Source organism: Euwallacea similis, chromosome 5, assembly GCF_039881205.1.
Source record: "Euwallacea similis isolate ESF13 chromosome 5, ESF131.1, whole genome shotgun sequence".
In the NCBI taxonomy this organism is placed as follows: Eukaryota; Metazoa; Arthropoda; class Insecta; order Coleoptera; family Curculionidae; genus Euwallacea; species Euwallacea similis.
The window spans coordinates 5,848,813-5,859,711 of NC_089613.1; the positions used below are offsets into that span (position 1 = coordinate 5,848,813).

Genomic DNA, 10,899 nt, shown 5'->3' on the forward strand with positions numbered 1-10,899 from the left:
ATATTTTGCATAATGGATAAATCTGCCCTGAAGAGGGAAACCCTGAACATGTCGTCTTATTAGATCGTACCTATACAGGTATTTATAAAGATTTTTATATAGATGCAAGATTTGTTTTGAATATTTCTTGTTTGTTTGAATCAGCAAATTTATCTTATTTAAAACGTATTCAAATAAAGAAAAAGAGAAAACCCTGCACGTTTTAATATTGAAATCTGATTGATTTTTTTTCAAAGAATTAAAAATATCTCCTTTGGGGTTATTCATTTGGAAAACATCGGAAATTGTTTTGTTTTTTTTTTTCAAAAAAAGTCGAACTTTTTTTGATCTATTAATCTTTTTTCAATTTTTTAAAAACCCGATTTCATTACAATTGGTGAAGGTGACTTTGCTATAAAAAGAAGTAAAGCTTTTGCTACTTGATTGGAAAATCAATATTTCTTTCAGTATATATAAAAATCGAAGTTCTTACTAGCAGTAGTAAATCCTATTTCAGAAGTATTTACTTTGACTCGCAGTGTTTATTTACGTTTGGCATGCATAAAGAGAATTTTGTGTAATATAAATCTAACATTATTAACACTTTATCATTGCAACTTTTCCTTGTCTGCAATGTGACGTTGCTGTATTTGAAATTCAACTTTTCAATCTTCGGCAACCATCATCAACTTTATCTTTTCTCATAAGCACCATCTTGGATTGACTTGGAAATGATATTTATACTTTTGTTTAATAGATACATTTTTATCTGTTCGACTTAATTTTTTGTAACATACTTACAGTTACACAATTAATAAAAATTTTTACAATTAATACAAATTTAATACAATTAATACAAATTTAACAAAATGCTATTTTCGAGTGAAGAAAGACTAGATTTATTATAGATAATTTATTACACTTCGGATTGTGATGTGCAAGTTATTTCAGAAACATATGATATCTACAGTACTGTTCAGAAAGCAATGACCAGTTCAAAATCATTTTATATTCCTTCATGGACATTTAGAAATAAAGCTGTTGGAAACGGACTAATGAGCAGATCACTCAACACCACTGAGGCCAATATTAAACTGAAAACAAACAAGAATGCACAAAAAGTGGGAAATGAATCTCCCTTGAAGCACTTCAAGAGAAAATGCATTCTATTTGTGTAGATATCAGGAACTCACGGCTAGTTCAGGTTAGTTTAATGTTAACGTAAGCGCCGTTCGTGGTCATATAAGGACACTTTTTACAAAAACTACGAAACTAAAGTGTTTTTTTTGCTCTTCACCAATAAAGTGCCCGCGGTGTTAAAGCAAAGTGAGCTTAGACCACTCTAAATTTAGTTCAACACTTGGAATTACGCGTTGAAGAGGTCCATCATGACTGAAGGATTTCAATATTATTTTCATTAAGCAAAGAATTGAGTTCGTATTACAACATCGTCATTAAACTTAATTTGTTATTTGCACTATTGAGCCACTGCACTTATCACGGTCAGTTCGGCAATCGTTGGGGGATCAATATTTTTAGGTTGGCGTAGAGATGATTGAGGTGATTCACAATTGTTTCATGACGTCATGACCTTAATCATCATGGCGTTTCAGAGCCTTTTTTGGAGAAAAAGTGACGGTACCAACGTTTTTTAAGTCATTTTTTAAGTGGGAAGATATGTACACATACATTAACTTTAATTTTTTTTAGAAAATTACTGGCATTTTTAATATAAGAATCTGGATTTCCTGATAATGAATTTACGACATGTAGTGAAAATCTAGGGGATAGGTGGGTAAGTTTTTGCGAAGAAAAATAGGTTTTAAGGATACGTTACTTTTATAGATTTTAGGAACGTCATAAAAATGAGGAGTTTCACTATTATGGGGTGTTAATTTGCATCTGTCTACATCCGTGTATTTTTAAACGCATTTCAAGTGTATTATAAATTTGTTTCTCAAATATTTATCCGCGGTATTTATTTATATCAGTGTAATTCCCATCATTTAGAAAACCCTCGATTCTTTCTTATTTTCTTATTTCCAAGGCATTCTTCGCAAAAACGGGGTTTTTGATATATTTACCAAACTACAAGAATGAAGCTTAACATGTGATATATCATTGTAAATAGAAAAAAAGCTGAGTTCAAAAAGACTGAATTATCTTTTATATTACTTGGGAATAAGGCTTCACACACAAGTATGAGTGGAATTGCACAATCTTCTTACTGACCCTGCACACTAGCAAACGGGCTAAAAAACAATTAAATTTTCTTTAAAGCGATGTATTATATTCTCTATCGTTTGGTCTTTCGGCTTTTGTGATAAAAACACTCACATCTATACATAAAAAGTAAAGAAAAGGAAATAAATACATTTGTAATACAATGTTACAATGTAATTCAAAAATACAACTACAAAAAAATTGTTTGCAATCTTTCCAGATTTGAAAGATGGACCTCGCCCGTCCATTTCCAACAAGGGGGCCCTGGCCGTCTACTTCCGACAGGGGAACCTCGATCGTTAGATTTGGCGACTTTGGTGGAAATAAACTTAAACTTTCAACCTTTCTCGCGTTTTTTGGAAAGAAGGGGTTTGTATTTACTTAATAGTTGAAGGAAATAACTTAAAATATTTACAAATACTGTGAGTCAACATTCCGATCTAAATTACTACCGTTACTACTAATTTTAAATGACCGCCTTTAATTGCGGAAGAAACCGATTTAAAACTGAAATATCGAAATGAAAAACGGCATGAAATTTCATCAACGGTATTAGCACTTATAAGTACTTGAATAATGTTTCTTTTCCTTTCTCACCTTTTTTTCGTTGGTCATTTTATATCTTCATTTATTTGTTTCTAACATTACCAGAAGTATAGGTAAAAGATTATTTATATAAAATAAAGTATTTACATCTAATAGTAACTCTTGATGGAACTAATAAGAAATTAGGAGCTTCAAGTAAAATTGTAAACTGTAACTAAAAGTAACATATGTATAAAAGCACCAAATGTTACTCGTTATGCATATTGGCCATTGATCGTAATTTTTAAATACTGCGGCCAGCGTCATCTATCGTACTTCACTCAAAACTTGACTATGACCTCTGCAGATACCTTTATTAAATTATTTCATTTTTATTTCACGTTGCCGCTACTCTGGTTAAATAGGGTATTAAAGGAAAATACCCATATTGCATTAGAACTCCTCCTTTGTCTTATACTATCTAAATTTTCGTAATTCTGTCACGAACATTATAGATAACTTAATTTTTTAAAAATATATCCAATTGAATCGAATTCAACTTGATGAATGATGGCGATGATCTTGTCGAAATTTGGCGGTATGTGCGAGGTTGTAAGCGTGGCAACACTGTGCGGGAATAAACATCAACGTTCGACGCCATTTTGACGTGTGCCTGTTTGTTAGTTTCGGCAATTCTTGATGCTTTTCCACATTTTTCAGCATTGGAATGGAAAATCCAGAGCATTTTCCTTTTCAAATTGAACCAGGCACGTGGTATAAATCATATACAAAGAGTTTTTCGCCCTCGGTAAGTTTCTCACGTAGCTTCGCACTTTGGGCGCCAATAGGGTTTGATGCCCCCCTCATTACTATTCAGTTACAAAATACTACTGTTGCGCTGCCTAATGTGTTTTCCCAAACAACTTCGTTGTTAGTGCTCAATTAAAGCATGTATCCAAGCAGCAGGACTCTCAATGCCTCTTTTCTGTTTTTTTAGCTGGGGCTCCATTATATTAAAGTGTGTACAAGTAGTTAAGGCTATATAAGTGAGGATGTTTTACTCGCATTTTATATTGGCCAAAAAGGGGCCGCTGGCCCGTATTTGGTTAGCAGCCCATTGGGATAAGAAGATTACCAAAGCTCATGTTTTTGAGACCAATATTGAAACTTCAGTAGATGGTAAGTCCAGTATTTGTTTACCTCCAGTTTTTTGTTTCTCTAATAATTTACCTCATTGATGCCTTATGTCCAATATTCTGGTATGTTTTTTGATGTTAATGTTTACATTTTGTAAGAAAATTGTGGAGTTTTTTAGTCATAGTATCTATTTATACAAAGAGACCCTTATTAAGAGTGAGTGAGTCTAAGATTAGCACACTATAAGAACACAGCAATTGTAATAGCCGAAATTAAAGCATTAAGTCATGTAATCATGCATATATTTAACTTAAATCACAAAAATGATATTTAACACATTTTCCCCTTCTAAACATTCAAGGAAAATTTGGCATTTGCATGGCAGCATTGCAGCTCGAGGTTAGAAATTTTAAATTTGCCAACAAACAGCCTTTCTCAAATTTAGTGGTTTATTTCATTAAATTTTTTGTCATTACAGGCATAATAAAGCCAAAAGTAAAATTGGCCCTAAGAACTTCTGGGCATCTGCTGTTGGGTGTGGTAAGGATATATTCTCGCAAAGCGAAATATTTGCTGGCTGATTGTAATGAAGCTTTCGTTAAAATTAAAATGGCCTTCCGGCCTGGCATGGTGGATCTCCCAGAAGAACACCGGGAAGCCGCCGTGAATGCCATCACCCTTCCTGAAGTTTTCCATGATTTTGACACCACAATACCAGAATTAAAGTAAGTGCAATTTCTTCAAAATAGAGTTATCACTGCTTCGCAGTCAGAGAGCATCGTTTTGAGAGTTTTGTTATTTTATCAGCGATGTAGACATTGAAGCCCAGTTCAGTTTAAATCAATCTCGAGCTGAAGAAATCACTATGAGGGAGGAATATGGTAACATATCTTTAGTGAGTCATGATGACGGATTCGGGGATATAGGCTTTGACAGTGATGCTCCAGATTTGATGAGACATGCTGGTGATTTAGAGCCATCAATGGAACAGGTTAAATATAAAAATATTATGTAAACCTTTTTAAACCCTCTTATATTTTTAGAGCAATCTACTATTCAGTGAACCAGTACTTGAACGAGATTCATTGAAAGATGTTACTGAGCCCATTCCCTCAACATCAGGCACTCAACACCATGATCAGCCTATGGAGATTGATACAGGAGTTCAGGATGATAATTTGATATGTAATTTGTTAGTTATTGGTACTATTTTGTATGTTAATTATTGTTTTGGCAGCTGGTGGGCTATTTGAAGGAGGTTTATTTGATGAGGCGCCAATGGGAGAGGTACCACCGGTTGATGCAAGTATACCCGTTCCTTCACAGGAATTAACTGGTGCTGACAGTGATGATGATGATGGTGACATGGATAATTTTGGAGGACCACCTTCTGTTGGGATGAGGTAAATGTGTCCTATTTAAGGTGTTGAGAACCATAGAGAATCAAATTCTTAATATTACGGAACTGTTTATTGGACGCCTCAAATGTTGCTTTAAAGCTAGAAAAAATTAATTCTATTCTAGCTGTAAAAAATAATTTTTGAATGCCAAATAACCAGTTTAGACAACAATATGACACGTTCTGGATAACGTGGCAAACTTCCGGCATTGCATATAATAGTTTTTTCAAATTTTTAGTTCAGCAGGCGGTTCCAGGCCTCCAACGCCTCTGGACGATCATTCGCAGCCTCCTTCGACCCGTCCTCAATCTCCGTCGCGTCAGTCGATTGCGCCGCAATCTCCTGCGCCGAGTTTGCGGTCTATTAGAAGTGCACAACCTACTCCTGCTCCTCCTGAGGTAAGTTTCTCTTGTTTATAGTGTTTAAGGAGAGTAGCGTGACCAAATGGCCGATTTTTTCTTGTGTCTTTATTTCATTGTTGGCAGCTTCTGTAACAGTTAATTTTTGTGTCTATTTATCTCTAGATCCCCCAACCAGAAGAGGCCCCCTCAGCTGTTGATCAGACGACTTTGCTCAACAATGAAGAGGAGAGTTTCGCTCTTCCACCTGTCGACGCATCCACCCTGAAAGGTAACTAGAATTTCCCGATAATTTTCCAATCAAATGTTATTAAAAACCAGCAACACTTTGCTATAACGTCCACTAAAATTGTATAAATCGGTTTTCTGCCTCATTACTAACCCAAACTAATAATCTTCAACTATACCCCAACCTCTGTTCTTCTCATCCCGAGGACTGCGCTTATCTCTGAATAGATATGTATATGCTAGGTACGAGTAAGGCGCGACGAAAGCGGAAACTCATTATCGATGAGGTGAAGAACATCAGCGGCGAAGAAATGAAGAATCAATTGAGTGACACTAGCGATATTGGTAAGTCATTGGTATGCGTTTTAAAAATAAAAGTAAAAAATGAATGAAAAGTAAATTTTTGTTGTCGATTTTTGATGTTAGTGTAGAGACTTTTAGTTTTCTTATTTTTTTACTCTGTCTCTAGTCAAACAATAGAAATCTAATAAAATCTGTTGTATTTCGAATTGATGGCATAGATCTCAAATTTAATTCTATTTTAGATTGTTAGAGACACAAGTTTTATTTTTTTGTGAAATGTTTTAACTTTGAATTGTTCACTTCAAATATAAATTCTTAGTAACAACGTTGGACTTGGCGCCGCCCACAAAAAGGTTAATGCACTGGAAAGAAACTGGCGGTGTCGAAAAGCTATTCGCCCTACCCGCTCGGCCTATACCAGCTAGAATATTATTTAAGGTAAACTCTTCACTAAATTTTAAATATCATATAGCTTACATTATTAACTAATAAAGAGTATAAAATAATCGTATGGAAACGAATGGAATGCTTCGATATAAAAAGGCCAGCGCAATTATCAATTTAAACAAAACTACCCATCCATATTTGTTACTAAAATATGACAACTATCGAAGAGGTATTGGTGTGACGGTTTCGAGAGGATGATTTTCTTTAAGTTGAAATCTGTTAAAGCCGTTTTCAATTTGGTAATCTCCGTCGTTTTCGATCTTTTATGTTGACTTCGATCATCTAAAAGAAACACTAAGTACAACACAATTACCGATTTTTCCCTGTTTTTGTTCTTTTATGGACGATCCGGAATTGGTTTTGTGCCTTTTTAGCTAACATTGGTCTTTATTCGTGCGTTTTCGAAATTCAATATTATTTTAGAACACACTCCAAGATGTTGATATTCATGAAATGTTACATTGATTCACTTATTACTTTAGCAACGTCACATGTGTTGAGTTACTTTATTGATTTTTTATACAGTGACTTTAATGTCAAATAGATTAAAAACACATTTTTTCTTTAGATTTACCAGAGACATTTAACATTGAAGACAATAAGGACCGAAGACTTTGCCATGCTGGGAGATGCCGACTCTTTGGCTTTGGATCAAGCTAGAGACCATGATGAACCCAGTATGGAACCTGCCACCCCCGCCAGGCGGGGTAGGAAGAGGAAAATCGTAGAGGAACCGGTAAGTTTAGTTTGTTTAATAATTTCTTTTTCAGTTCTTGCCACATATCTCTATTGAAGTTAATAGAATTTTATAATCTGAATTTTCATTTAAAAAAAACTCATACCTTTATGTTAGAGTCAAACACCGCTTCACGTACCTGAAGAACACTCGATGCACATGCCGCCGATGTATCACCCGTCGCCGGAACAGCCGCTGCCTCCTTCGACGCCACTGCCTTATCAGTCGCCGATTCTTCCACCAGGGACCCCTCTGCATCCTCCAGGAACGCCACTGCCGCCTGGAACACCCCTTCACCATCCTGGTCAGTATGCGATGTTGATTTATTTAATTTTTAATTCAGTACTAACGGTTTTATCTTGATTTAAATTTAGAACATATTTTTCAATGATTTAATTTCTTTTTTAACATGTTAAACCTGGAAAATTAAATATATTTTTCTAAAATCTGTATAGGTACCCCAATTCACGCCCCTGGAACACCAATGCACCCCTCCCAGATGGGGCTTCCACCCGGAACCCCCAGCGCGTCTTATGGTATTCCCTCTACTCCTGGTTATGTGGGAAGCAGTTATGCGGAGACTTCCGCGGGAATGACAGGACAAACGCCCCTGCATATACCTGAGGGGGATATGCCGCATTTAGCTCCCGATCAGGTGCAGTCAATTTTACAGCAGCAGGAGAATTTAGGTGAGAATATATTTCCGTTGTCGAACGGCAAAATGCAGTATTTTTTATTTTAATTTCAAATTTTCATCAAAATTCAAGACACTACTTGTTTTTCAGGTCTTCCACATATGACCCCTCAAGCACATCCCGATGACTTATTGGCGCATCAGCAAATGGGCGGTCTTGCCCATCCACAACTCGGGGGAAGCCATTTGGGTATGCCACCCCAGTACGGATTGGAACAGCAGCACATGCTTGGACAACATTTGCAAGGTATATAACTTTTTTAGAACGGTAAATTCATTACGAAAGTTACTGTAATAAGTTAGGTAGAAGGTACAGTGAGGACCTATAGTGTCTTTTCCTGTGCGTTTGACCATGGCTTTTTTTTCAACAAACATTTTTTCTTAGCAGTTCCCCATATGCAAATGGGAATATCTCCGGAACTAGGGGTTCAGCCCCCAAGCGGGGAAACCCCCCTCCGCGGTATTCAGCCGCGATTGCCTGAACGACCATTGGAGCAGCTTCAAGAAGATTTACCTGCCATGGAGAACATGGGTTATGATCAGGTAAGTTTGATGCGAGGTTCGTTTATATCGTCCAAGTTGATTGTTTCGCTGCATACCGGTCACCTTTATGTTATGTTCCAAGGTGTAAAATGTAGGGAGTGGTTTGAAAATTAATAATTTTTGTTCTGGATTTGTACTAAACTTTATTTACGGTATATTCAAATCCACTACATATCTATAACAATTTCCCTGTATTACGAATTATGAGATGATAAAAATGGTTCAGCGGTAGGTCCGATATTTCTTATTTATGGCGTCCTGTATAAAGATGGCCAGTATGTTTTTTGTTTGTTATGTTTGTATGTTTAAACACATACGCATTAAAATTCAGTTTAAATAATATATGTATTTTTCTGTAAAATCATCAAAGATGGCTAACATGGGCTATGATGATCAACTCTTGGGTCAAACTCCTCATGCTGGCATGTCCGAGCGGGTGCACTCACCCTGGACCGGTGACTACGATCTACCTGCCTCGGTTGACCCCGTAAGTTTTCCCAACTGAAATATTTTAAGGTTTATTTAGAAAACAGCCAAAGTATTTTTTAGGTTTATTTTATTTGGAGATCATAATATATTTTTGTTTAGGCCGATGAGCAACAGGTGGATGAGACCGACGAGCAGTTCGAGGAACGTGTGCTCAACAAGCGTGCCTATCAGCTTTTCCTCTCGGTCAAGGGTAAGCTGATGCGCAACAGCACGATGACCCTCAGCGACATTTGCCACCAGAACAAGCGCAAACAGGCGGCGCAGAAGTTCTACAGTCTACTGGTGCTAAAGAAGTTCCATGTGTTAGAGCTGGAGCAGCAGGGCGCGTATGAGGAAGTGTACGTGTCCAAGGGACCCAAATTCGAGAATCCTGTTATATAAGATAAGTAGAGAATCGTGAAAAATATTCGCTGTTTTTCGGCTGACAATTGGCCAGTGTGTGGCTACTTCTAAATTTGGTTAATTTGGTTCCGAACAGTTCCGCTTTTTTCCAGTTTTCGTATACAACAGTGGTGTAGACAAATTTTTATTAATGAGGATTTTATGGTAATAGTAGTGTAAAAATTGGTGAAAGATTGATAAAGTGCAGGAGCAGAAAAATTATAAGAAGAGAAAAAGGCTTTAATTACAAAAGTTGTATCATCAGGAGAAATCATTATGCAGGGTGATTCGTAGCGAGTTGGATTAAAAGTTCTAGAACAATTACAATTGCGGTCATTTTGTTCAAATTTTGTTCGCTCCCTTATTACTTACAATGACCATTGAGATCTCTCAACGAGTTACAGTTGCACTTTTGGTTAAAAAATATTTTCAAGTAGTTTAGGCATTAGAACGTTTTGATTTCCGGAAATCTAAAATTTATTTATTTTCAAGATAGAGACGATCAAAACAAATGCACGCACACAGTCACAGCAAAACTATTGAACAGGACCGCACTTAGGCTCTCTTAAAGTGTAATAAATGACGATATGTGACCTTATTGCTAAAATAATTTAATAAATTAAAAGTTGAAATATATGAAGATATCAAAACTCACTATGGTTTATAAAGAACTAATAAACATTCAAAGAATTATTCTTATGAGTTGAAAGAGCTATTACTATCATTACATTGGGGAACAAGGATTTTTCGGTATGGTATTTCAGAGTCAATTTTAGGTTGCTATAGTCTACTGAATACGAAAGTAAAAACACATTTTTTAAATTAACTTTGCTTTTCTAAATAAATACAATCCATTTAAATTAAACAGAAAATGTGATTTCAAATTTTAATGGAAACATTTTTATAAATAATTGAATATTACAATATTAATTACAATTAACAAACATTAGTTAGTTAGAAAGAATCTTTTTGTACAGATGTAACGACCTTTCTTTTCCAGTGCGTTATCAGTGAGACGTCATAAATTTCATAAGATTCAAATTAAAATGTTCTGAGTGTAAATGTGAAAACAAGTTTCCATTCAAAATAGTCTATAAAGGGGCATGATTCCAGTCTCGCATTTTGTGCTCCGGATTCTGTTTAAATAAACGACAGATCGTATTATGGGTATGGCAAATCGCTACGTATCATAAGAGAGTTTTTAAATAAGGTATGGATGTTGTTTATTACGTGACTATTGGTCACTGGCTCTTCAGCCTATGAAGAGATTTCCACAAAATGGCGAATCTAATGCAACCTGTATTCCTATTTTAACCTATGATCGATGTGAAAATTCAAAGCATTCTATCTATTATTTAAAAGCCGAGTTAAATCACACAAAAAAGCGTAAATAAATGAAGCAAGAAATAAGTACAGTCGTGTGAATTGAAATAGCAGTGCACAGTCTTTTTGTTA

The 10,899-nt window shown here is 35.6% G+C and overlaps 1 protein-coding gene across 3 annotated transcripts; it reads left to right on the forward strand.

Moving 5' to 3' along the window:
* The first annotated feature begins 3,361 nt into the window (after positions 1-3,361).
* vtd (RAD21 cohesin complex component verthandi) lies at positions 3,362-9,737 on the forward strand. 3 transcript variants are annotated; one of them, XM_066390215.1, is made up of 17 exons: positions 3,362-3,535; positions 3,725-3,906; positions 4,343-4,589; positions 4,672-4,855; positions 4,908-5,049; positions 5,102-5,267; positions 5,503-5,662; positions 5,789-5,894; positions 6,080-6,196; positions 6,474-6,592; positions 7,170-7,337; positions 7,455-7,641; positions 7,793-8,026; positions 8,123-8,278; positions 8,417-8,574; positions 8,945-9,061; positions 9,163-9,737. In XM_066390215.1, exons 2-17 carry the CDS (start codon positions 3,780-3,782, stop codon positions 9,442-9,444), a joined length of 2,670 nt encoding a protein of 889 aa, XP_066246312.1. In that variant the 5' UTR covers positions 3,362-3,535; positions 3,725-3,779; the 3' UTR covers positions 9,445-9,737. The 3 variants fall into 3 exon arrangements, with proteins under 3 accessions (XP_066246312.1, XP_066246313.1, XP_066246314.1); XM_066390216.1 differs by having other exon boundaries at positions 8,420-8,574; XM_066390217.1 differs by having other exon boundaries at positions 6,095-6,196.
* Positions 9,738-10,899: the final 1,162 nt, after the last annotated feature.

Excerpts from the sequence above, each read along its gene's own strand:
- vtd (XM_066390215.1), top strand. The coding sequence starts at position 3,780 with ATGTTTTACTCGCATTTTATATTGGCCAAAAAGGGGCCGCTGGCCCGT. Across the intron at positions 3,907-4,342 it reads TATTGAAACTTCAGTAGATG|GCATAATAAAGCCAAAAGTA; the intron begins GTAAGTCCAGTA and ends TTGTCATTACAG. Across the intron at positions 9,062-9,162 it reads TACCTGCCTCGGTTGACCCC|GCCGATGAGCAACAGGTGGA; the intron begins GTAAGTTTTCCC and ends ATTTTTGTTTAG.